Below are 27,316 nucleotides of genomic sequence, written 5' to 3' on the forward strand. Positions count from 1 at the left end.
GAAGCAAACCCTTCCTTAGCTACCTGTTCCTGTGCCCCAGACTTCAAAACCTGTTGTCTTCGAAAAAAAAACCTGTTACCTTAGGGCTTCTTTGGTTTTGTTTTCGTTGCTCGTTCTTATGGTGTTCAAAAATAAATCTCATATTGCATTGAAACAGGTAGGGACGAAGCAAACTCGTAAACAAGACAATAACCCTACATAATAATGAGCGTAAGGGTCGACTTGACTATAGATGCGGTTCAACGCAGTGTACAGTTTTCTTTTCATTTCGATTTTCTTCAATTTATGCAGTTTACAAAAAATATTCAAATTTTTTTTTTGGTGCATATCAATAAGATGCGTTTTTATGTACAGTCTTGCGAGCTTGAAGATACCGAGTGGCTTCTGAGTTTTTGCTCTTATATGTCTTCTTTGCTAATAGTAAGTTATATAAAACCATCCTTGAGAACGTACCAAATTATTGCGAAAATTGTTTATGCTAAATCTTCTCAAAATGAAAATCTACACTTTTACCTTTGCTTTCCAAGAAATACTCTGATTGCAATATAAATATGCATGTGAAAACATGAATATCTGCAATTCATGGTTGAATTCATTTCAAAAGTATAACAAATTTTGGTCAAGATACACAAATGTCTCAGCCTCTTATTGAATAGGGCTCAATAATCAATAGAAAAAAAGGGAAAATGATGAAAATGCGAAAATTCGAAATACTTGGTTCCCACGTCCAAAATAAAGGAGCCTGCAAGGATAATTGCTAAGATACACGTAGCCATGGGTTTCCCACGCTTCAGACGTTATTTGATTCGGGACAAGTCGCCAGGACCTGAGACCCAAGCAAGGTCCTACCTGTCATCTTTCGGGTATTCCTGGCACTATGTGCCGAACGTGAGAAATTTCTGTTCTACCACCTGCGCTGCTTTCGAGCCCTCTGATTGGCTGAGATGCTGCAGCATCTCTCTGAGAAAGAGCGACCTACGCCGCTCTGAGGGTGAGTGTATAAATAGGCCAAGCATTCTTGAGAGAGCATCAGAAACACTTCGACTGTCGCAGTGACAACACACAAGAAAAATATCTTCACAGTTTTTACACAACATTGAGAAACGCCGGAACGTCAAGATGTCGTCTTTGAACAAACAAATGAACTTCAATAAGTGCATCAGCAAGAAAATGTCGATGCCGTCATACAAATCGAAAGTGTCTCCCACTCGACGCCTTACCAACCTCCTCAAGCCGCTTTTGGGTCAAGTTTTTAACATGAAGACGAAACAGCCAAAGCGCAGCTCCTACATTGCATCGGAGGAGAAGGAAGCCGAATTCGACTGGCTGAACAACGACATGGATAACATGGCCAACGAGCATCTGGAGAATCAGCTAATCGACGAGATTCGCCAGTGCGCCAAGGAAGATGCAATCATCGTCTACAATGAGAATGGCTCTGGACAACTGCAGACCATGGATCAAGAGGATTACTATGTGCCTGTTCACTTTGCACGCACCAATGCTGGCACATTCTTCTGGACCTCATTGCAGCCCAAGGCGGCCGAACCCTACGCCATCGAATGGAACTTCCTTGATCGTTGGGCTCAGGCGTGAACAGAAGACTTCAATGAGCACATTGCTGGGTTTAAACTTCTTCAATTCGTGGTACGGGTTCAACAAGATGATGGGACTGTTAGGCCTGTGGTCTAACAAATCAAAGTTTGGGCACTTCGACTTTGATCTCGTCAGCCGGGTTCGCTGTATAGATGGGAAAAATCAACACGTGGCTTTGCATTAAAATGTCATATTTTAATTGCTTAAGTCGCTTGTGGGGCAACTTGATTGTAAACAATTTGTTCTTTTGCTTATAAAAGAAACAAAATTGTAAATGAGGTGGCAATTTATGCCAAGTATTATAAAAATAAATAAAACAATATATATTAACTGAAATACCTTTGCGTTCTGATTTTATTTTGACTTTAAATTTTAGAGAGTCAGCTCAAAAAAGATAAGATGTCGAACTGACTTAGATGCCTTTAAATGCAGGCCACGTTTACGAACCACGCGGCGAAGGCTGTTGTTATATCATAGTCTTCTGCTGAAATTCTAAAAAGAATGAGAAATCTTGACACACTTTAGTGTATGAAAAATCATATTTCTTATAAGACATAGTAAACATTTAGTTTTGTCATATAATTTATAAATATTTTTCGAATTATATTTTCAAACTATTACTGACAAAAATACCTTATAAATAATTGTTGGGAAACGGATACATAGTAGCGTGATCATAAAACACAAGAATATACAAACAACTGAACATATATGAGATAAAAAGAAACTTGTTTTTAGGTAATATTTTATGAATAGTTTTGGAATTATGTTTTTTAACTATTGCTGTAAAAAATACCTTCTTAAACCTTTAATACTTCCTTGGAATTAAATATATAAATATGCAGTAGCGTCATCATGAAGCATGAAGATGACACAGACCAATGAAGTAAATATTTGTTAATTTAACTTCATAAGACACTAGTTGCTAATATCTTACAACCTTTTCAGAAAAATAATTGAAAAACCAAAAATATTTGTTTTCCTATGAGTAATTTATTTACATGTACATAGTAGATAAACAATAAAAACATATGAATCATACAAAAACATATGAAACATAAAATGGAAGACGTGAATTTTGTTGTCGTTTGATGAATAATGTAAAAATTGTAAAAATAAAAATAACTTAAGCATAGTTTAACTAACCTAAATTGTAGTCCAAATAGCTTCCACAACTTTAAAGAAGTTGTAAGCGTTTATACACTAGATCTTACAAAGTATATTGCACATGGAAGGGTCTTCGCTGCCACACTCAGCATTTTGTGGTGTGGTCAGCAAAGAGATTGCACTATTCTCATGCCCGGTTCTGATGATTGTTGTCCTCGGCCAGATGTCCAGCGGAATGAACAAGCAACTAGATTAAAGCTTTGCACCAACCATAACTAAAGTGGGGATTTGCGCTTAGAGCGCCTTTAAAGCTCCATCCGCCATGCCAAGCCCTGGGGATGTTCGTCACAGTTCGTATCGCAAATGTGAACTGAGATGCATTTGGAATGCCTCAGCTATGCTTCAATTGCGAGTTTTGATTGCATCGAGTTTTAATTCCGGATCTCGATCGAGCCATGTTGTCGTTAACGGTTTCCACTGAGAACTGACTTCTCTCTCGGAAGCACAGCACATTTTATACAGGTCGCGACGTCGACGCCGCGAAAAAGAAAAACTGGCCACCATAAATAGAGAGATAAGGGCGCTGTAACACAAATACAAACACAAACACATGTCCGTGACGTATATACACAGCACACACACATGTGCGAGTGATACGAGTGTTGTTATCACATAACAACACTGCACATACTGCACACACATGTAATTTATGTCTGTCTGCCTATGTGTGTTGTAAACCGACAAGTTCACGCTGTGTCAGTCATGTCGTGTCATGGTCGTCTAAAAAAAAGAAAACACAAATACATAAGTAGATTCGACTGCACATGTGTTTTGGGCTCTGTGTAAATAGTTCTGTTCTTATCTAGAGACCTTTGACCCTCGCTTGTGTTTATCACATTTTTCCTCTCCATTGTTTACTGCCAGCGCATTCTTTGATTCTAACATTAGGGTCCAGCGAACCAACTCAAAACTCTTTCATCCACGAACGTTGTGACACACATGCACACCATACATCCAATCATATTCGTATGTATGTGAAGTAACTACACACACACACACACATATAGAGAGGGGCAAAAGGGACCCGCAGCATCCACGTCAATTATGGTAATCTGTCAGCTAGGGATTAGGGTTCACTTGCTCATTTGGAGTTGTTCTTTTCAAAATCGATAAATAATAGTATTAATAAACACAGTGTAAATTAATCTTTAGTTACCAACAGTAAGAATATCAAATCAACACTGAATTTTTATTATAGGAAGGAAGGTATTATAGAGATGATCGTTATTACTATTATTCTTTTCAGTGCGTGGTAATAAATAGTTTCTTTCAATATTTTCTATATTATAATGAGGTTTGCTTAGATAGATAAATAATCAGGATGTTTTCTATATATTTAAAACTAATATCACTAAAATCACTATTCTACATAAAAACAAAATATCTGGAAAATTTAGAATTTTTTTGATCTAAGAATTTTTTGATTTAAAAAACTAAATTTAGTGATTGAAACAATCCTAAAACAAAATTTTTACTCTTAATTTGTCTTTCAAGATTAAAAAATTCTTATTTTAAGATTCAACCCAACACAAAATATTTTCTAGTGCATTTAATTATCGGTATTTCAAACAATGAGAGAATTTTCCCATTTAGTTGTAAAATAAATCGATTGCATATGGTTTTAATCAATTGGCTAGTCAGCTTTTAAAGTAATGGAACTATATAAATAAGAGTGGAAGCTGTAATGGATGCAGTCAGTATTATAAGTAGATGATGGTAACTAAAACATTTCTTATTAAATAATAATAATAATAATAATTATATATAAATATATAGGTTGGAAACAAAGTGTTGACTTTAATTGCAATCTTTGCTGCAACTAAAGAGAGCATGGCTTACCATAGCTCTAACAAACTGAAATATCACCGAAAAGTCAGCGTAAGATCCAGTTTGGAAAATAATAAGTATGAATACTGTGTGAAAATAATTAAGGTGTGCTATTTACTATGGGATGCACCACCTGACTACGACGATGAAAGTGAAGATCAAGATTCAGACAATTTAGAGATTGATGAACAAATCCGAAGAGCGAAATGTGTTCCAAAGCATCAAAGTAGTCAAGACAATACAATTTATTGGCAAAATGTGAGGCGTTGGCAACGAGAAGTCGAGAAACTGTTCTTAAGTACACATATGTTTGAGGTCATCGAAGAGTTGGACGGTGGAAACGCAATCAAAATTAACCTAATTAATTTATTCCATATCAAAATGATGGTTATCTGCAATAGAACTAGAATGATGAATAATGTCAACTCTGAGACCGATAATTGTGATGAGAATCAGGAAATCGGAATATGGATAAATGAACAACTCAAATGCGATACAATTTTAGAAGATTTGACCAACAGAGTGCCAAACATTTTGAATACCCTAGAAACACATCTCTACAAAGATTGTTGTCCCTATAGCATTCTAAGAGATAGACTCGAAGTCATCAATGATAACATTGACACAATAATGCAACTAAATTCCCTAGAAGAAAACGGAGGATTTAAATCATCTGGTAACGCCTCGATCGACATGCAAAATTTGGTAATACGACTGGAGTTTTTAAATAGAAAAATGATTTCTGATAAAACAAGTCCCCAATGTTGCAAAAACTGGGCAGAAAGTGAAAAATCTGCCAAGTACAGATATCAAACTGCGATGAATCATTTAATAGATACTTCATCAACAAGTGTTACGAGCAATCAATCTACTGAATTTTATAAACATTTCAATAAGGATGCTGAGCACCTGGAGATCAAAATTTTAGCATCTGAAAATTATCACCAGCAGTCGAATTCTAATATGACTAAAAATAATTGCTGCAGCTCTAACAATCAGTTAAAAAATATTCAAATGCTTTTAAATGAATACATTACATCAACTAATTTTTCAAAGCACTCAAATAATGAATTGAGAAAAAGCATTGAAAACACTAACAAAATTATAATAAATTCTGAAATATTGCTTAATAATGAACAAAATCAATTAAACGACTTGAATTCAGTATGCTCAGTAAAATGTTCAAAGAACCCCGTTAATAAAAGCACTTTCCAATCGAAGCTGCGATATTTAGAAGACGAGGTACAACAAATGATGTCAAGCAATATAAATAATTTAACGATTCCAAATGAAAATGATGAAGTCGAACAAAAAGAGTACAACGCAGTTGAAGATGACCTTCAAAACTGCTTGGATTCTGTAGAGCGAAAGAAAGCTGATATGCCAGAATTAATTGCTTTGTATAATGCAAATTTGAAATCTCATAGAGAAATTAAAGAAGATCGAGAGAATGCAATAAAAGACCTTCGCAATAAGTTAAACAAATTACAGTTAGCGAATTTAAATCAATCAAATAAATTAGAGGACAATAATGCTAAGGAACGCCTGGAAAATCGATTAAAAGATATAAGACCTATCTTAGATGAAAAGACTCAGGCCATACATAGGCAATCAGAGATGCTGAATGAAATTCAATCTAAACTATCTGAAAATTATACCAATAGTAAGCGAATGCTCGATAAAGTCAAGTCAACAAACTTTGAAATAAACAATAAAATTGAGGGTCAACTTAATGAACTGGAACATAAGCTTAATTCTACAAACTTGCAGAAAATCAAAAACTCAGAAAAGATAGACTACCTGGAAGCAAGATTAAAGACTATGAAAAATCAAAGTCAGAATTCAATACAACGTTTGTTAGCTACCATCGATGTACTGGAGAATCGCTTGAAGGAAGTCAACAATGAAATCAAGGAATCTAAGGATAAGGCCAAAAAATGCTCCGAGTCCTGTGATTTAGGAAAATTACCAACTATAGAACAGTTAGAAAATAGATTAAATGTATTACAAAAAACATTGAAATAATTAACTCTGCATTTATTTAAATACATAAAATGGAAGTTAAAAAATGTTGCATATTTTTAAGCGCTTTTTATATTTTGAAATTGGTATATTCCAAAGTGTGAGCATTGATTCTTAGTATATTCTAATTACAAACAAGTTGGCAGCACCGCAAGAACAATCAGCTGTGCAGCCCAACACGTGCATGTGTGTGGATGGCGTTTCGTGTCGTTTTGTTATAAAAATTGTCGAGTTAAAACGAAATAATTAACTACACACATTATGCGTGAGAATACACCGCCGCATCGTCCCGATTTCGAAGACGACGATGATGATATTGGTGAGGAAATCGATTTAGATGGTGATCCACCTCTGGACGATGACGAACTCGAAATGGAAGAGGTAACATTAGCCGAACTAGAAGCACGTTTGGGTCTGAATGGCTTCGACGACGAAATGGACAACGAGGCTGCCGAAGACGAAGCAGAAGACAGAGAACGCATTGCAGCTATTCGCGATGATGCAGTCGTCACATTCCGCAAGCACACCGCACCCGTCTTTGGCTGCAATCTGCATCCAAGATTCGATTGGGCTGTGACAGGCGGTGAAGATGATCGCGCATATGTGTGGGACACAAAGAATGGCGATGTGCTATTCGAAATCGCCGAACATAAGGACACCATAACCGAGGCGCATTTTAGCCACGATGGCAGCTACTTGGCCACTGGTGATTTATCCGGTGAGCTCTTCGTTTACAAAGTCTGCGAACAGCCGGACGAGCGACCCATCTTGAGCAAGGTCTGGGAGTACTCCATGAGCGACATGGCCTGGCTGTTTTGGCATCGTAATGCCAACGTCTTGCTAGCAGGCAGCGACAGCGGCGAGGTCTATGTGTGGCGCATTCCCAGTGGAGAATGCAAAATATTGCCTGGCCAATCATCGCGTTGTGCAGCCGGCGAGCTGAGTCATGATGGCAAAAAACTCTTCACTGTGTACATGAATGGAGTGGTGAAGTTGTGGGACCTGAAGTCATGTCAAGTGCTCATGGAGGTAGGCGAGGAGCATCCATTGGGGTTGGGTGAAATTACCCATGCTGTGGTCGCTTGTGATACAGATTCGCCGCTTTATCTGTGCGCTGAAGGCAACGGTGCGTATACTTTACCATACCTATAATCATCTACTGACTAAATCTGTAATGTTTTGATAGGTAAACTGCTCTTCTGTACCAACAACGGACCTGTGAACGTGGTGAACTCAGAGCACTGCATCGAGTGCATTGAGTTTGCACCCGCGACATCGGACCTCAAACTGGTGGCATGTGGCTCGCTGGACGGCCAAATCTCCATATGGGACTATGCCAAATATTCGCTCCGCTCAGTTTGCGAGAGTCCCGCGCCCAACGATGGCATACTGCGGTAAGTCATTTGCGAGTAACACGAAAGATGATTGAGATTAATTCATAATCCTTTACAGTCTTAAATGGATTAGCGATTTTACTTTGCTGGCAGCCACTGTTCAGGGAAACATTAATGCCTATGACGCTCGTTCCGGCGCTCTCAAGTTTACGCTTACTGGACACCATTATCATGTATATGAATTTGTTTATAAACCTCAAGAGAACGTATTGTTGACTGTTTCAGAGGACAACACGGCGAAAATATTTAATATGCCACCTCTAGACGAGTAGATAATATTATTTTAATAAGATACAAATGCGATATATATTGATATATATTCAATAAAAAATAAATAAAGCTATAGTAAGTATATATAAAATGTATATTATTACTCAACTAATTACTTTTGCAGTGTAGAAAAGATGTCATATTAACATTGTATGTGCAATTTGAAAATTCAAATAGTATAATTCGTTTTACTGCTATTAAAGTCCACTGATAAGATATAGCGATGTTTGTTGACATCATTAGAGGCAGATCAAAATGGTATTAACTGCACTTTTAAGTAGCAAAGTAATTAAGGCACTTGAGCATATTAAAGTCTGTTTACTTTAGCGATGCAAAAAGAGTAAGTAAAATCTACTTGACATGCTTAATGCATTTTTAAATAGTGAGCGCAACAAAATGCAAGCTGCACTATTAGGGTGAAATTCCCTCTTTCGGTTCGGGGCATGCGTGGAAAAGTAGTGAGAGAGTCTCGCTCACTTAGATAGAACTAGTATGAATATTTGTATTTAGGATATGGGAGATAAGTACAAGTCAGTATGTCGTGATAGTTCCTGGCACCCAAACATCATTTACTATTATACATACATATGTATGTATGTATATGTCTGTCTGTATATGCCGGCAAGCTTAAACTTACCCACACAATGCTAGGCAATTATCTGAAATTTGGTGGCACGGTCTGTTTTTATCATTTTTATTAAAGCTCTTTTCGTATTTTATTCTCCCGATGCAGTGTCTGTGCCATTGTGCATCACAACGAGAATCACAATCAGTTCCATTCGGGATTTCTAAGCGTGCGTTACGCTCTTGCTGAAAGCGACAATTTAGATGGTCTGTGTTGAGTTCATCAGACGGTTAAGCGCGAATCTTAATGAAGTGGGTTTATACTAGTCCTCGAATATACATATGTATAAAATAATACTACGAGTGCGGATTTAATTAGTTTAGTCTGCTGATAAGACGATTACAACTAATACAACTAAAATTATATAGTATGGTTTATGTACACTTATGTGTATAAATCTACATAAATGGACTATAAAATTGATAGTTTAGTAAATAACTCGTGACATTAAGCGTCAACGTGGAAATACGAGGATTAATGAAAATTGCATATGGAAGTGATCCATCATATTTTTTTGGGTATATGTTATGATATGAGAGTAGGGCGCATACCTAAAAACCAAAAGCACAAACACGAATAACAATAATAAAAGACAAAACCACAGTTAATCAACGACAAAAACAACCCACAGAAAAAAACCATATTCTATATGTTTATGTAGATGTGTATGTGTTCATTAGCTTTATATGTGTATGGGTGTGTGTGTGGAGAGTGTGTGCTGTGTGTAACTCATGGTGTGGCATGCGTGTGTCTCTTTGGTGACTTTTACAATTAGATTATCAGTGCAGCAACAAACAGAAGTCAACACCTAATATAGTTGACAATCAAAATCTCAGGCCACTATAAAACCTAGGCGCTATTATAAGTACGCTACTCTCAGAGCGCACCACAATTTAGTAGCTTCATATAGACATACATATATACAACACATACATAGGACTCAATGAGCACTAAAAGTTCACTGGGATTACGATCATCGCACAATTGAATTATCACAGTTTGAAATGTCACATACACGCGCCTAGTAATCCCCACGACAACAGCGTTTTAGTGCTCTCTATATACGGACGGACCTCTGAATTTACATACAATTCATGAACTTGCTTTGCGAATCATATACAAAGTGAATATTTTTTAGTTGATAATAATAATACGCTTAAGTGTTTCACAAAAGCCCCATAAAATTATATATAAATGTGCAGATTTGTGAGATAATGTGCATTTATACCATGTGACATTATTAAATAGGTCTTGAGTTTTCTAAAACTTTTATGAATCGAATTAGCAGAAAGTCTGCTAAAGAATGATTAAATTAGGAACTCAAACAACAATACAAATTAACCGTTTAGATATCAAGGATGTGATACCAAAGCATATAATACAATGACAAGATAATTCTTGCGACATTTTTGCTTCTGAACTGCTATTGATATACACTCCTACGATTTGATATTTTTATATCCTCATAAATTGTCAATTGCCTTTCAAAAGAGCTCATCATGATAATTATGGTGATAATAACTGATAACACTAAACACGAAAAACCTTTTTTTAGTTTGAGTAAATAACAAATACACCAAGTCGTACTATAAAGTTTATTATAGAATTCCAAACATACCTCATAAACGAATCCAGTTAACGTTAGTTTAAAAGTCGCACAAGCATAAAATCGGTAATTGGCACTTTATTTATTTATTTTGCACTCAATTTGAAGTGAAAATGATATTGATAAAGAACGAATTATAAATGACAACAACTTCAATAGAATCCGAATAAAGATCAGAACAAGATTTAAGCTTTGAAAACAGGTGTCAATTTTGTCAACTCTATGATAATAGTTGTGCTGAATCAAATGAATAATGAATAATTTTTTTGACGTTTGGAATTTGTGCGCTGTTGAACAACATTTGCTTTAATGTCTAACAAATGCTACGGCCCACTTAATATTTATTTTATTTATAATTCAAATCGACAAACTTCCCATATTACGAATATCTACCAAAACCCATATAAGACGCTCGATAGGTCAATGACTATAAGCTTACAAACATACATATGGAAGCAACTTTTTTTTTAGTTTGTTTGCACACACAATATTACGTTACTCATGGACATGTTGACTGAAGAGCTTCAAGGTATTGTTAGAATTATGCTGAGCATAATAAAAGAGCTGAAGCTTTAGGCTACGCTCCCTTAAACCGAAATGAAAGAATAAACATAGAAAGAGTGACGCACGTGCTTGCCAAGTGATGATGTTTGGCAGCTGCTTTGCGTGAGCACACTTTAGAGTATCTGGTTTTTGTTAAGAATAATTTGATACTGAAGAAATTTGAGCAAATTCTTGCATCAGACAAAGTTCGCATAATGCGGGAGTTGCTTGTGATAAATGAAGAGAAAAGAGAAACCGGCGAGAGACGCAAACAAACTCTTACTACTTCCGTCTAGCTCTAACAAACAATATGTTTATTTCAGGCTTGCAGGTAACGGTTTAACTAGGACGGCAGGTAAACTACAGCAATTCTGAATAGAGTTTTTATGTCAAGCACATGAAAGCAGACGAAAAGTAAAGAGCGAATGCGTAGCACACTTTTACATAAAGAGCGGGAGAGAGCAAACGAGAGAAAACAAAAACGGCAAAGCCAAAGCTGGCGAACAGAAAAATCAACACGTTCACAGCACATAAAGGGAGGTACAAATTGTATTTCCAACTTAGTTTTGAATCGGAGCGTATGAAGCGTAGTTGAACGATCGAATAAGTCGCTATACGCATTTTCAAGTATTTCGAAAACGTGAAAACTCGACTAAAAAAAATTGTGTCTCTTTGATGTTTCCCCCAAGCCAGCAAACAACTCTTTTTAATAACTGAGTCAACTTCCACGTGTGCAGCAAGTACATCCAGTAAAATACATAAAATGTACACGAATACGAATGTGTATTTAAAGAGCAATATATAGAAACTGAGTTCAAGTGCGTGAAAGCATGTGGTCGCCGCAAAGTAAAACCAAAATTGTATTTGAAACTTCGGAACAAGATCCACAACAACATCCACGCTGGCACTGAGCGAATGTCGCGACTCGCGAGTACTGGAACTGATAAAACTTGAAGAGCTTGTTGAAGTAAATATATATTAACTCATATTATACATCACATTGATGCATGAGTAATAAATGAACTTTTCGAAAAGCTAATAACCAAAGGATTGTGTTGTTAATTTCGAAATTCCTGTTTTGTTCACTCTAAGAGGGAAGAAAATCGAACTCCTTTAAAATGACGCGAATTCAAGCCAGCGATACCCTGATTCCTCGCCAGGTGTTCGATGTGCCAGCCGAGTCGGGCAACAAAGCACGTGGCCGCAGCAACTCCACCGCGGACACTTCTAGTGAAGGTTCGGGTGTTAAACTAAAGAAACAAATTGGTCTGCTCGATGGTGTTGCCATCATCGTTGGCGTCATCGTTGGGTCTGGCATTTTCGTTAGCCCTAAGGGGGTGCTTATGCATTCCGGTTCGATTGGACAATCGTTAATCATCTGGGTGCTATGCGGAGTACTGAGCATGGTGGGAGCTTTATGTTATGCTGAGTTAGGTAAGTTACAAATCTACTGCTGACAACGCTTTTTTATCATTACATACATATATTTATATTTTTAATTTAAAATATGATATAAGCATATGTTTGACATCTGTGTAAATAGTTCACGACCTCGTATTTTTTTTTTGCATACTCAGCAGCAGCATTGTCGACAAAGGGTGTAAAAAGTCTTGAGGTATTGAGGCCGCTCTGAGTACAGCATTTTATTGTCTTTGCTTAACCACCTCTTCATATTTATTTGTTACCTTGAACCATGTGCAGCTGCTCTCATCCCCAACTTTCCGTAAGAGTAATTTTCAAGCACAATTATCCAGATTTAAATACTCTCGCGGTCCGTATCTTAGTTTGCAAGATTAAAATACACTGATGGTCTTTAAATGTGTTTCATATTTAATATATTAGTGATGATTGAAAAATTGTTTTTATGCAAAATTTCTTGGTATTTAATGATACTTTAAATATAATATTCAACAGATTATAAAAATTTAACAAAATTGTGTTAAAGCTATTCAAAATAAGGTGTATTTTTCTTGGTCATTAGAATTTTGTATAAGAAAATATTTTTTTTTAATTTAAATTTTTTTAATTTCATTTAATGTTTCCTTAGCTTCAATTTGTTAGCCAGTCCTAAAACATTTTCAATTGTTTTAAGATCTGAAGAAGATTCTGAAACGACCTTACTACCGGAGCATAATGAATTGGAACAATGTTATGTTGAAAAATCTAAAAAATTGGTCCAAAGAGATTATTTAATTTTGGGAATACGATCTCCAACAATATTTTGAAATGATCGCCATTCGTCTTTTAATCGATGAAAATCGTTACTCTAAACTATTCTTTAACCTTCCCGGTTGTGGTGGCGACATAAATATAACAAAACTTTCCGCAAATCTTGAATAATATTGAAAGCCATCAGGCCCATTTATATTAAAACGCTTTTCATCAGTAAAGTCAAATGAACGCCAATAATTGAGTCTAGTTTCAAATTGAACAATCATATCACGTATTCTTTAGAGAATTGAAGATGTCTTTATTTGCATATTTATTTATTTTTTTTTAGTTTTTAAGTTCTTGAGGTGCTCTGCATTTCTGATTGTACGTTTCCTTTTATTCCAACTAATTCCTTAATCTTTGCTGCAGACTTTGTCGAATTTTCGAACTGTTTGTTCAGATAGAAAGTTAAGAGTACTTCGCAAACAGAATTATCACAGTTTAAATACTCTCGCGGTCCGTTGACTTGCAAGCTGAAAATATAATTAATTCTTGAACAAACAATTACCGCAATATTTGCTTATTTATTTATAGAATTTGGAGATTTATTATACATGGTTTTGATTGCAGAGAATTTTATATAGTTTCGACTTCTAAGAATCCTTCTACTAAAAATAAATTTAATTTAATACCTAAAACATAATTTAATTTTCAATATTTTTAATAAATAATATTTTAGTGCAGAGAGAACTTTAGTCTTTCTAATTATTTGCGTGTCTTATCTTTCTGCTCATCATGTTTCATCATGCTCTTCTTAAAACACTCGTACCTAAGCGATCAGATAATGTGCACATCCCAACAACAATGCCCTGTCAAGGTCACAAATAACTGCACTAACCCGAAGTACGAGGGATGTAATAAAAATAACGAGACCTTTTCTTGAAAAAAAACGCTAGGAATATTTTATCGGAATTATCTTTTAGACAATTGTCTTAAGAATTGACAAAGCCTACAACCAAAAACCCAATTCAGTCATTTAACTATATTATTCGTTTAAAAAGAACTATCATAAAAATAAGTTTTGAATCGCTACTAATTGTTCGGGGTAGGACTCAATGTTTGCTCAATCTTTCCCTATATAAAAATATTCCGACATTTATTTATTAAAAAATAGATCCGCCTTCGGTTCAACTAACAGAGCAACGGCCTTAATAGAATGCTACTGTGTAAAGCAACTCAAAACGAAGATAAGAAAACTAAATATTACCTTGGCGTCACCCAAGTAGTAGAGATAAGAGTTGTTCATCAAAATCAGTATTAGACAATGGTAGCATTAGCTGCTGTGTAAGTGATAATCCACTTTAAAATAAATTCAAATTATACGATTTCAAATTTATGGCTGACCCTTTTTTGAATTTAATAATTTCATTTGATTTCGAAGTTACTATTAAATTCTAAACAAATCTTACAATTAAATGGTATAGATGTAACTAAATGTCGATTATAGTCTGCTCTCTTAACTAAATGCATATTACCTTACATTGAATACAACATATATACCATCTTGTACCTTATAGGAACCATGATACCTAAGTCTGGCGGAGATTACGCCTATATAGGAGCCGCATTCGGACCGCTGCCAGCCTTTCTTTATCTCTGGGTGGCGTTGCTAATTTTGGTGCCGACAGGAAATGCGATTACGGCTCTGACATTTGCACAGTATCTGCTCAAGCCTTTTTGGCCATCTTGTGAGGCGCCAATCGAGCCGGTTCAGCTGCTAGCTGCTGCGATGATATGTAAGTTAACCACGAGTCAAACAATGCATCACTTACCTAACTACTTGTCTTAGGTGTGCTGACGGTAATCAATTGCTACAACGTCAAGTGGGTGACTCGAGTGACGGACATCTTCACCGGCACCAAGGTTGTCGCCTTGTTGGTTATTGTTGGTGCTGGCGTTTATTATATTGCCGATGGCAATACCGAGCACTGGGAACAGCCGTTCAATGGTAGTTTCAAGAAACCAGGCCTCATTGCATTGGCATTCTACAGTGGCCTCTTCTCCTATTCGGGCTGGAATTATTTGAATTTTGTGACCGAAGAGTTAAAAGATCCCTATCGCAATCTACCGCGTGCCATTTGTATCTCAATGCCCGTAGTCACGATTATTTATATGATTACGAATATAGCATACTTTTCGGTGCTTTCGACCGATGAGATACTTTCTTCGGATGCTGTGGCTGTAACTTTTGGAGATAAGATGCTCGGATTTTTTTCGTGGATAATGCCTTTGGCAGTAGCTTGCTCGACTTTTGGTTCACTCAATGGTGCAATCTTTGCCTCCTCTCGCCTGTTCTTTGTGGGAGCACGAAATGGTCATTTGCCGGCTGCAATCTCGCTGATCAATATTAATTGCTTGACTCCGATTCCATCATTGATATTCCTGGTAAGTTTGCACTTGTAAATATCGACGAGTTCACCTCATGCTTATTAATCACTTTCCACTTTGCAGTGCATTATTACGATCATGCTGCTGTTCACCAAGAACATGTATGTGCTCATCAACTATGTCAGCTATGTGGAGGCGCTCTTCACTCTCATCTCCGTGGCTGGTCTACTCTGGTTGCGTTACAAGCAACCCAAGACGGAGCGTCCGATTCGCGTCAGTCTTGCACTTCCTATCATCTATCTCATTGTTTGCCTCTTCCTGGTGATCTTTTCGTGTTTCGAGTCGCCCACCGAAGTGGGCGTTGGCACCCTCATCATACTTTCCGGCATTCCCGTCTACTATCTGACGATACACAATCCGGTGCAGTGGCTGGCGAATGCATCGCAGGCAATCAATATGTGGTGCTCCAAGTTCTTCATTTGTATGCCAAATCAGGAGAAGTTCGATTAAGTTCTGGTTAACTCAGTAGTGCCTTCGATGTTCGATGTACGAATATTAGATATATATTCTAATTAGCCTAAGTCTCAATTATTTTGATATGCACAAAATGTCAAGTAAGTCAAGTCGCAACAACTAAGCTAAGCCAACTAGAATTATGCAGTTTAAGAGCGTTATTTCAATCCGCATGAATTTAATTGTAAATACTTACAAGTAATTCCAATAGATTTACACCAACACCAATTAATGTATATTTAATTATCAGTTCCTCCCAAGCACACAAAAGACATTTACATTTACATTTAAATAGATCTACGTTTAAAGATGATTATCGTTTCCAGATATTAATTAACGTACAATAATAAGTACAAATAAGTAGATTAACGATCTATTTTTATACGTGTGTAAATCGAAATATTTTCTATAAAAAACGTTAATAAATAATATTGATATAAACATTAAAGCTTCTCTACTATCTCTAACTAAGCTCAGTGTAAACAAACGAGCACTTGCGCGAGCTTTCGAAAGCTTCCCCGAATTAAGCTCAAGCGAGTGCAAACAATCAAATCTCCGGCGAGTAAACGTACAATGGAAGCGAGAAGACAACACAACGAGCGACTCGATGGGATCAGTATAAAAACGGCGCCTACGCGAAACGGTCGGTTAAAAGACCGTGAAACGGGATCGGTATCGGCGACAAATTAGCGGGAATGATCGTAGAGGCGTGAATTGCTTACGAAAAAACTGCAAGAAACCGAAACGCGTGTGTGGCTAGCTTGAGAGTGAAGAAAGTTTTTTGTTTATTTGTTCAAACTCATTTGGATTACCATTCGAAATGGCGCTCAAAGAATTCGCAGTCTACCTATTCTTCTGCTCAGTTTGGTTGAATACGGCATATGCATCGACGGAATATAATCGTTATGTGACGCAGATATTTCAAAAGTACGGCAGTGGAGACACCATTAACTTTGAGGTATTGCCTTGCACCACGAATCGCAACCTAGTTTTTAATAGTGTTAAAACCTTTTGTCATTACTATTGATGACCATCACTGCGAATTCGGGTATTTAATTGACCACCAGACAGTTCAGCTCACTGAACCGCAATATTTGCACCTACAACAATATACTATAAATAGATTTTGATTTTTTGCTTCATCAACACAGTTAATTATTTATTTATGTTATTATTTATTGGTATAACGTCAACTATAAACACACTTCTTAAAGGGTTTTTTTCAAATATGTATTTACGGTGCACTTAAGGGTGTAAGTTAATTGTGAAACAGACAACTTGTGTGTGCTGATTCTGGAAAAACAAATAGTCATTAGTTAGAAAAAGTTGCTTAAATACTACGATTAAATTTGTAAAAGTGTTTGTCCCCATAGTGAACGCAGTTAACAGCCGCAATAAGTACTTAGTAATCTTTATGTTCGTACACAGAGATACGCACAACATTTTATTATTGGCGGCGGGAGGCGGACGGCAGACAACGGACGGAGGCACACCGTTATTTAGTCAGACGCAGCTGATGTGTCGTCTTAGCGTTAACTTTTGTCATAAATTTAATCAAAATCTTGACGTGCTTTTATCTCGCACATTGCAATACATTCTCAGACATCATCATACATCTGTTTGTAAATATGAATGGGGATGGGGATTGCGATGGATGAGTCTGACAAGACTACATCTCGATTTCGAGGGAAAGATATTCTGAGAGCCTCACTATATGTAGCTACATACATTCGCTTTAGTACTCTTGGTGTGAGATATGAGTTTTAATGAAAAGATTGCAGCACAAAATAGGTAAATGTATCGAGATAAGAGCGTTTTTAATCAGATCAAGCTGTAGTCAAATAGGCCCATCTTCTTTAGCAGCGTAGAGCTCATGAACTATTATGTATACTTGCCTATATAGTACTTACTATATTTTAATCCTAGTGTTAGCATTGCAATGCATTATTTACATACACCCGGCAATGCGTTCTCCTTCTGGGCTTAGTGAAGAGGCGACAGATACAACTATGTATCGGAATGTCGACATGAACTCTTTATTAGTTATTGCTCATAAATTAGAAATCATTAATTTTGCTGATGAATTTCACAAAATGTTATCGTAAGCTTTTTCGAAAAGTTGATATGATAATATTTATTTTAGTCTAGTGTTTTAATATCGGCTGCACACGTTTTGTAAATATTGAATTAATCCATAGGTCTATCAATTTATTATAGAGTTGATTTCATGCGGATTACACATTAATCGTTAACTGTTATAAAAATCACAACATGTGAAGTGCACACTTGACTCAAGAATACTTAATGAAATTAATTAATTTTCCATGTTTTTCACGCGATAAATACAGTTTATAATGCAGTAATAAACTTTATTTATTTATCATTTCATTTATTTAGACTTAAATCTTTTCATCAGTTTTTCATCTGCCAAATTTATTTTGTTGAATTTTAATTGGTTGGAAAATAAATTTGTCACAATCAAAATAATTACATTTAAATTGCAATTTAAGAGATTTTTCCATGTAGCTGCGAGCAATAAAAATGAAATAAGAGAAATCACTTGAGTAGGTTCGGGTTAATTTGAAATGCGAATTTAATGCCTGCTTTTTGATGTGAAATCACGGTCACATTTCATAAACAAAACTCAACTTTGTATTAGCGCATAGCACGTGTGAGTGTGAGTGTGTGTGATATAAGGTATGCATGTGTGTGAGTGTGTGTGTGTGTGCCAACAAGTGAGGCAACAGTCGTTGACCATATTATCCAGCATATAATATAGTATGTTTTAATGTGCCTGAATGCTTTATGGGAATGCAAACACCCGTCGTATACGCGATGTCTCCTATGCAGACTAGTTCAATTTGCATTACTCATGCGTAGACGTCGACGGCGACGGCGACACTACGCAATACGGCTATACATCTAAATGAAATATTTTTGAGCTCGGCACGCATACGGCATACTAACTAAGCATCCAGTATGGTAGTCTGGCTAAATCAGCGATCCCATTCCCTATACGAGAGACCGACGCGTGTCCCGATAACTGCAGATGGAGGTGGAACAATGAATATATATTCGATTTCAATGGCAAGAGCCGCGAGTTCTTGACATGCGAGTAGAGTTGTTTGCTGAATGAAAGTAAAACCTTGGCAACTTTGTTGGAAACGTTCTCAGAGCGGTTAGCTCTGAACCGTATCATTATTACCCCTCTGTTGAATCCGATATTGTTTTGTTTGCATTGTTGTTGTTTTTATGGAGTGAGCGCGTGTTTGGATAATTTTGTTCAAATGACACAACCACGTAGAGGTGTTTTATACAAAATTAAATGAGATGATAAACGAATTTCGTAATTAAGTTTGCGGCCCAAGACCAAACAAAATTCCTCGACACTTGAGAGGTCCGTCATTTATTGACTGACGGAGCACACGCCCACACGCCCCCTCAATGAGCAGCAGACAGCGGGCTGTCAAGACAATTAGATTTGTTCCCAACCCCAATCCAATTGTCATCATTAATATGTAGTACGTGGAGGCACGCATACATGCATATATGTAAATATAATTGTTTTGCTCGGTGACAAGTAAATCAAGTAATTATCTGTGGGATTTTCGCCCGACTACGTTTAACACGTGACCAACGTGGCCCACGACACAGAGCGCCAGGTAAAATTCACCTGTGGCACAAGCAGCGGCAACAAATGTGCCAAATATTGGCAGGTGTAAATTGAATTGGTTGCCAAAAAACTTAGAGCTCTAATGAGGCGTAATTCTAGGAAGTTATTCAAACATCGCGTGTACTCATTGATGCTAATCGCATATTTAAAACTATTTGCTGGGTAAATTTTGGAACTAATAATAACTATAATTGCTTGGGTTTATTTATTCAGTTTGTTGTTTAAATATAATTATGAGTAATTCTAATGGTTTCATTTAATTGCCATTTCTCAGGGTCTTGAGCACCTGATGTACAGCCTAGGACTGGGACACATTCAATTCGAATCCACGCACACCATAGACGAGCATCGACCCCAGGGCTATGAATACGCCATGGAAAACACAGTCGATCTTCAGCCCAGCACTAATGAGAGCCAAACCGACATCCAGCTGTCCGATCAGCACTCGAAAAAGAATCAAACACAAGCGAGTAATGTTACAAAAATCCTAGAGTTCAGAGAAATGCACGATCCGAAGCACAGACATCCAAGGGAGAGCACAGGTGAGTAAGAACAAGTCGCAATAACAACGAAAATCCCTGAACTTCAAATGTGACAACAGGAGTGTTATTCCAAGAACTCTGGGCAAATAGACAAAACAGACAAATACAATTGACTTAATGCTGTTTCCTTAGTGATAACGAACGTATTTTGCTAAGATAAGCTACTACGTCTAGTTATTATTATTTATGCCATCTTAGTCAACATAAGTAGTATTATTCCCATAGCATTTTAAGAGATGAGTGCAAAAACCCAAACAACCATACAAAGACAACAATTATAAACTGACCTCTACTTCCACTCTATGCTTATTACGGATCCATTGTACTATTGTGCGAATATTGTCATGGTGTTTACCTTTTTTACTACGCTTTGCGCTGTACTTCGGAGCGCTTTCTACATAAACCAATTAAGTAGTATGTTGTTCCTTTGGCATTCAACTGGTGGGTGTTTGAGGTCTTATATATAAACGGGAAACTGGGGACACCGGGCTATGCTTATAGTGTGTCTGATGACGATATTGTTCTCAATTGGCTGCTTCAAGTGCAAGGCAAATGCGACAAAAAAAAAAGCAGCGGCTTATCAATTCAATTTGGTTGTCATTCCCCATTATATAACGCTAGATTATGTCAACCAAATGGGGGATTATCGCATACCTCCGTTTATATGGATAAACATATGCAAATTATTTACCAATACCTCACAGAGACAGCTGCTATTTCTAGGAAATTTTGTAATAAGTGTGCATTAGAGAGTTAGAGCAGTAAACAAGTGAAATTTACTACTTAGACTAGCTATTTACAAGCGTATCTGTAATAATGCATTAATAGATCAACACTCAGGAATTAGAACTACGTGAATGCAAATACGGAAAATGTGATTTGTGCATTGAGCTGGAGCGATAAGTGTCACATTATTATGGATACGGAAATGTAAATGTGTCCAAAATAGTGAGATACACACGCAGTAGTTGTTATCCATATATCGCTAGCTTTACAGTTAACTCGACAGTAAACAAGTCATAAAGATTGTTTTTCGCAACTTAAGCCAACTCACAACTTGTTGATTCGTTATGGGTGCGTTACGACTGGACGTGTTGATGAGCAGAGATTATTGAAGTATTGACGATTCCCTTCAGTGGTTCATCAACCCGAGACTGACGCATAATTCTCTTACAGTTGCCCTCGATGGCCAACGATTGCCAGCGGCCGCCTGTTTGTCGCCAAAATCGCTGCTGGCTCTTATCGTGGATCACGATGATCTACATAGGAATTCAATCTACAATCGGATCGTGAAGAATGAAAAGCACAATTCGGAAGAGGAGTACAATGAGTTCATCAACAGTGTCCTCATCACACCCAATGCATTCCTTAAGCTTTGCCCGGCGTTGCTCTCTCAGATTGATAATGGAGTCTGCATGCAGCCGGCAAAGCGACAAACACACAATGATCAGGAAAAGAAAGACAAAATTTGGCGCGGTAAGTATTAATGTATTAAAATAATTCAATTAATTGAAGCTTTTTCTCAACCACAGCTTGGATATACGCCAGCATCTCCATGTTTGTGCTGTCAGGTAAGATTCATTAAAAATCTAGTCTTGTCAACCAAGTATTCATGCAATCTATTTGCAGCCTGCGGTCTGCTTGGCATTCTGCTGGTGCCACTCATGAAGACGGTTGCCTATCAGGAGATCCTCAAGTTCCTTGTCGCCATTGCAGTGGGCACGCTGGCTGGCGATGCGTTGATGCATCTACTGCCACATGCACTTTTCAAAGAGGAGAAGCACGAACATGCCGTTGACACGCTTAGGTTGACAGCCCAAGACGAGAGCCACAAACACAGCAGTGAGGCAGCTTTGCTTTGCGGCTGTTCATTTCTAGCCGCACTCTTTATGTTCATGCTGGAGAATCTGATACCGCTGCTCAAGGGCGATCAGCAAGGACATGGTCATGGTCATAGTCACACACACGGCCACAGTCACAGCCATGCGGAGAAACCACAAGCCCCAGCCCAGGAGACGCCTGCGCCACGTGAGCTGAATGTCATGCTAAATGAGACTAAGTTGGACAAGAAGGCGCCTAGTGCTCCATTAACTCCCATTGCATTCATGGTCATCATTGGCGATGGATTGCACAATCTCACCGACGGGCTAGCGATTGGAGCTGCCTTTGCCAGTGATCCCGTCACGGGTCTAGCCACTGCCTTTGCCGTCTTGTGCCACGAACTGCCTCATGAGCTGGGTGACTTTGCCTTGCTGCTGCAGACGGGAGTCTCCATACGGCGAGCTGTTTACATGAATGTTGTCAGCTCAGTGCTGAGCTTTGTTGGCATGTCGATTGGCCTGCTGCTGGTCGGCATCGGTGACGGCGTGACTCAGTGGATCTACGCAGCGACAGCAGGTTCTTTCCTATACATTGCCTTTGCGGATTTGGTGCCCACAATGAGTGTGGCTCACAATCCGGAACTAGCGCGCGATCCGAAGAGTATAATAATTCAGATTTTGGGTATTTTCTTGGGCGGTGCAATAATGCTGGTGATTGCTTTGAATGAGCATGATTTGGAAGGTCTATTTAAGGGTGAATAGATGTAGTGAGTGCCACTGTGGCATTGTGTATGGAATCTCAATGAAAAATACAAGGCAAGTCACATCTAAATGCAAAATTCAAACAGCAAATAATTCAACTTGTTGTTTCCCTTCCATCTATTGGGTTGTATAGTTAGTTTAACCTTACCACTTGTACAGTCAAAAAGACCAAATCAAATGCACAATTGTTGGCAGCAAAAAACTAGTTACAGTTGTATGAAAACTATGAGTTTATGCTCGAGAAAAATATGTAAATAAGATTCTAAATCCAAATATAAGCGTGCGACTTTTGTAGTTTAAGAACTCGATCTTTAATGATTTATATGTGTGTTGTAACATTTACTAGATACTAGCTTTAAATATTAAAGAACCTCGTGTTACTTTTAAATCTAAGATAATTGCATTTGTTGTTGCTCCTCGAAGGGTTCGTTGGGTAGTCGAGCGGAGTTCTGCAAACAACAATAAATTACGTAAGTTAATACTTTAATTTCTTAATATAAATCATGTTAATATTACCAGTTTCTGTGCGCGCTTCTCTAGTAAACCGTAAGCAATGTGGTTCAATGAAAATCCAGTGGGCAGAGCAACGCCTTGCAAGCGATAAAATGCATCAGTTGAACCTTCGTTGGCAACCTTGTGCGCCGCCAGAATAGTACACTTTCCAAGGAATCGCGTAGATGCCACCATAGGACCACGAGAGATGTCTATGTGATCACCGAGACGATAAAGCGTCACACGGCTTTGATTCTGTTGCGCAATGCTAGGCAATTGTTCGCTCTTATAGCGGGAATCCTTGAACATTTCCTTTGCCAACTCCTTATCCACCTCCAGGCGCTCAATGCGTAAATCTTGTGCCGCCAACTTGACCATTTCAGCAGATATGGCTCGCATCTCAGCCTTGGTGGGCTCCCAGTTCTGTGCGCCCAGTACAATGTCGTGCACAAAGCTACCAGATTTAACTAAAATATAATAAACAATTAGTTACAAATCAATTGGGATAATTTATGCATGTCTGTAACTCACTGTTGGGTCCGGGAAAACTGTGCAATTGTAACCTGGCTTCGTCCTTAAAGGCTCTTTGTAAAGCGGCACCCAGCATAAAACTGCAGGTGCGCCAAAACGCCCTTATTGAAGAAACGTAAAATAGATTAATAAATAAATCTATGGATTCGTCGTAGCAAATTAGATTCGATGGGTTGCCATGGATTAGGAAAGAAAGCTCCCCAATAATAATAATAAAAATCATATTAACAACTTACTTGTTGACCACATGTGGCTCCGAGACATTAAAATTCAGCAGTTGCAACGTACAGGACTCCTGAAGAGGTCTGTGCATATCCCAGGGAACACTGCCATCTACCAGCGCCAGTGCAGACCTTTTGCAATGACCTTCGCTCAAATGCTGGGCACAATTGTACGGCGTGGAGATGTGATTATTCATCACCAAGGTGACATCTTCGGGTAAACCCAAATACCGCACTTCAATCTTCTCGACACGGCCAACAGAGTCTCGCTGACGTTTCTGCTCTTGGTTGAACAATTCATTGCGGGATTTGATTGAAGCACTGGCATTGCCGCTGGCTGTTAATAAAATTTATTAGTATTTTCTCTTATGATTTATTTATCATTCACAACTGAAACAATTGGCTGCTCGCAGCCCGGCATTACATAAATCCGCCGCATGGTGAATGAAGCATAAATCCGCAAGTATTCACTTACCAATGGTTCTGTATTGTTGTAGTTGCCTCAGCGCATGCCAGGACTGTTTATATAATTTTGTTGCTGTCGCCATCCTGGTTTTATCACAAGTTTCTGTGTTCCTCCGAAATTAACAAGGAATATATTTACAGCTGTTGTTCACACACAGGCATGAAGCAGTGCTGCATTCGATATTTTTAAAACATTATCGATATCGACTGTTGCAACTAAGGAGATATATCGCTTTTTTGGTTTCAACATCGAAGCTAAAGCTTTCCTCCATTTCACAGTTGAATTCGTGAAGTGGCTGTTGGTTGTGCTGCAATAATTTGAAAACTAATTATTATATTGTGTGTTTTATCTTGTAGACCTGTAGAGTTAGTTTGGTTGTGTGTGATTGAGTACACGTGAGAAAGAAAGATGGATAAATTCCAGCAAGTTTCAGTTTCAGGTAAGTCTTTTTTAGTTATGATTCTTTTCTAATTGTACATATACATATGTTATTACATTTATTACAGTTTAGTTGCAGAAATGAGTTTTTTTTTTATTAGAACCTAGATATTATATTCAAAATTTATAGGAACAAACAATTTAAATTCAAACTTAAATACGTAAGCAATTTTTCATCAGTAGCTTAAGTAAATTAAATATAGATGATAGATGATTAATAAGTGTGGTGCATTCAAACCACAGCTCAAGTAGTAGGACTATATTATTTCTATCATTCACAAACACTTTTAGATATTTGCATAGTTTACTGATTTTTCATAATTACATTACTATTATTATTCATTAATTTAATTTATGAAATATATTTTATTTTCTGTGTTTTGTAAATACGTTCATACATATGCAGATAGGGAAAGTATTTCCAATAATATTTGTGAGCTTAATGAGCAAGTTGAAAGTTCGGATATTTGGGATCATTTTGAACGAGTAAATGAAGGACTAGCGAAATGTAAGACATGTCGCCAATATTATAAAACAACTGGAACCACCAGGAATCTCTTTAGTCATGTGAAACGGGCGCATCCAACATTATTAAGAGCACCCGATTTAATCGCTAAAAGACAATCATTTATAGTTGCTAAAAGGCCATTTGAGGATTACACACAAAATGAACAGCGCAAAATTAAGTTGGATAGTGCCCTAATTCGAATGATCGCAACGGACCTGAAGCCGTTCCGTATTGTTGAAGATCTTGGGTTTCGACATTTTGTGCATTGCTTAGATCCACAGTACATTCTGCCATCTGGATATACATTAAAAAATGTACTGCTTAAAAATATATTTGAAGAAATAGGTCTAAAGTTAAGAATGATTCTTAAAAAGATTACTTACTGCGCTGTTTCAATTGATTGCTGGACATCTCTTGTCAATGACCAATACTTGACCATCACTTGTCACTTCGTTACTTCAAACCTTGAGATAAAGTCAGTGGTGCTGTCCACTTACAATCTTTTAAAGGACATTAGAGACACAAGTGTCATTATTGAAAAAACATTGCTTGAAGTTTTAACTTATTGGGATATCTTGGGAAAAACGGTATGTTTTGTGACTAAAAATGATGATTCGATGATAAGGGCTTGCGAGTCACTAAAGAAACCGCACTTGCCCTGTTTCGATGATACTTTAAGTTTGATTGTCCAAGACGCTTTGTCGGAAGATCGTATAAAGGATATTTTGGCAAAAAGCAATCGAATTGTAACTTTTTTCAAGAGCAGCTCCACTGCTTATGCCAAATTGAAGCTTGCTCAAGGAACTGAACCCATCAATCTTAAAAAAGAAATGCCTACTCGTTGGAATAGTTGTTATGAAATGATATCTCGGATACTTGAAATCAAAGATGTGGTTTCTGAAACTCTTCTCTCTATCAAAGGAGCACCATCTCCTCTCGGTGCGGAAGAAATTTCTGCTCTAATGGACTTAAAGGAATTGCTTGAGCCCTTCGATTCAGCAACAAACCTAGCATCAGCAAATAATATAGTTACTATATCACATATAATTCCTGCATCGCAAGATATATATCGCCGCTTAGCGAATATGAATACAAGCTTGCGCACAAAGGAAGGTCAAAATATTTGCTTGCTACTCATGAGTCAAGTATCTCATCGACTCTTTCCCTACGAAAAACATACGGCTGCTAGAATTGCAACTTTGTTGGACCCACGATTCAAAAAGGAGGGATTCCGAAACAACTACGCTGCAGAGCAAGCTGTTTTAGCTTTGGAGAATCAAGTCGCTACAACTTTGCATACTTGTAAGCAATACTCCGATGAGAAGGCTCACGACCAGCGGCATACAATGTATTCATTTATGAAAGAAAAACACACTAAAGAAATTGAAAGTTCAAAAATGGATGCTGTAGTTCCTATTCAACAGTATTTCGAAGCGGAACATGCACAAGAAAATCTCTGCCCTTTGGAGTTCTGGAAGGTCTGCTAGTGTCTTATCTAGTTATCCATTATTTATAAATTTATTTTCATTTTTATTCAGGCACAGACTAGTCAATGGGAGCCAATGCTGAAGTGTACATTCAAATATTTGTGCATCCCAGCAGTCTCAACGGATTCTGAAAGAATGTTCTGCAAAACGGGCGCCATCAATTCAGACAGACGGGCGATCTTAAAACCACCAAGTATTGATATGCTGTTGTTCGTACGCAAAAATCAATGGGTGTTAGACACGTAAAGTACAAAAATATCACAAGTTAAAGCAA

At 37.4% G+C, this 27,316-nt stretch overlaps 7 protein-coding genes across 7 annotated transcripts; 6 read left to right on the forward strand and 1 right to left on the reverse strand.

Annotated features, from left to right (window-relative positions):
• The first annotated feature begins 1,017 nt into the window (after positions 1 to 1,017).
• Positions 1,018 to 1,926, forward strand: LOC133843056 (enhancer of split malpha protein). Its single transcript, XM_062276417.1, has one exon. It carries the CDS (start codon positions 1,120 to 1,122, stop codon positions 1,594 to 1,596), a length of 477 nt encoding a protein of 158 aa, XP_062132401.1. The 5' UTR covers positions 1,018 to 1,119; the 3' UTR covers positions 1,597 to 1,926.
• A 2,618-nt stretch (positions 1,927 to 4,544) lies between these two features.
• Positions 4,545 to 6,671, forward strand: LOC133842571 (interaptin). The gene has a single exon (XM_062275725.1). It carries the CDS (start codon positions 4,594 to 4,596, stop codon positions 6,613 to 6,615), a length of 2,022 nt encoding a protein of 673 aa, XP_062131709.1. The 5' UTR covers positions 4,545 to 4,593; the 3' UTR covers positions 6,616 to 6,671.
• Positions 6,672 to 6,769: 98 nt separating this feature from the next.
• Positions 6,770 to 8,371, forward strand: LOC133842572 (angio-associated migratory cell protein). The gene is made up of 3 exons (XM_062275727.1): positions 6,770 to 7,738; positions 7,799 to 8,006; positions 8,065 to 8,371. The coding sequence occupies exons 1-3, from the start codon at positions 6,874 to 6,876 to the stop codon at positions 8,276 to 8,278; spliced, it is 1,287 nt and encodes a 428-aa protein (XP_062131711.1). The 5' UTR covers positions 6,770 to 6,873; the 3' UTR covers positions 8,279 to 8,371.
• A 3,041-nt stretch (positions 8,372 to 11,412) lies between these two features.
• Positions 11,413 to 16,545, forward strand: LOC133840901 (Y+L amino acid transporter 2). The gene is made up of 4 exons (XM_062273075.1): positions 11,413 to 12,484; positions 14,779 to 14,997; positions 15,051 to 15,646; positions 15,713 to 16,545. Exons 1-4 carry the CDS (start codon positions 12,169 to 12,171, stop codon positions 16,097 to 16,099), a joined length of 1,518 nt encoding a protein of 505 aa, XP_062129059.1. The 5' UTR covers positions 11,413 to 12,168; the 3' UTR covers positions 16,100 to 16,545.
• Positions 16,546 to 16,724: 179 nt separating this feature from the next.
• Positions 16,725 to 23,217, forward strand: LOC133840900 (zinc transporter ZIP6). The gene is made up of 5 exons (XM_062273074.1): positions 16,725 to 17,060; positions 20,050 to 20,317; positions 21,494 to 21,793; positions 21,850 to 21,888; positions 21,947 to 23,217. The coding sequence occupies exons 1-5, from the start codon at positions 16,923 to 16,925 to the stop codon at positions 22,897 to 22,899; spliced, it is 1,698 nt and encodes a 565-aa protein (XP_062129058.1). The 5' UTR covers positions 16,725 to 16,922; the 3' UTR covers positions 22,900 to 23,217.
• LOC133840903 (large ribosomal subunit protein mL39) lies at positions 23,187 to 24,781 on the reverse strand. The gene is made up of 5 exons (XM_062273076.1): positions 24,619 to 24,781; positions 24,159 to 24,480; positions 23,923 to 24,023; positions 23,416 to 23,858; positions 23,187 to 23,348 (listed from the first exon to the last, which is right to left on the reverse strand). The coding sequence occupies exons 1-5, from the start codon at positions 24,689 to 24,691 to the stop codon at positions 23,289 to 23,291; spliced, it is 999 nt and encodes a 332-aa protein (XP_062129060.1). The 5' UTR covers positions 24,692 to 24,781; the 3' UTR covers positions 23,187 to 23,288.
• Positions 24,782 to 25,755: 974 nt separating this feature from the next.
• LOC133844555 (zinc finger BED domain-containing protein 4-like) lies at positions 25,756 to 27,288 on the forward strand. Its single transcript, XM_062278611.1, has 2 exons — positions 25,756 to 27,033; positions 27,094 to 27,288. The coding sequence occupies exons 1-2, from the start codon at positions 25,756 to 25,758 to the stop codon at positions 27,286 to 27,288; spliced, it is 1,473 nt and encodes a 490-aa protein (XP_062134595.1).
• Positions 27,289 to 27,316: the final 28 nt, after the last annotated feature.

Source organism: Drosophila sulfurigaster, chromosome 3 (genome assembly GCF_023558435.1).
Source record: "Drosophila sulfurigaster albostrigata strain 15112-1811.04 chromosome 3, ASM2355843v2, whole genome shotgun sequence".
NCBI lineage: Eukaryota > Metazoa > Arthropoda > Insecta > Diptera > Drosophilidae > Drosophila > Drosophila sulfurigaster.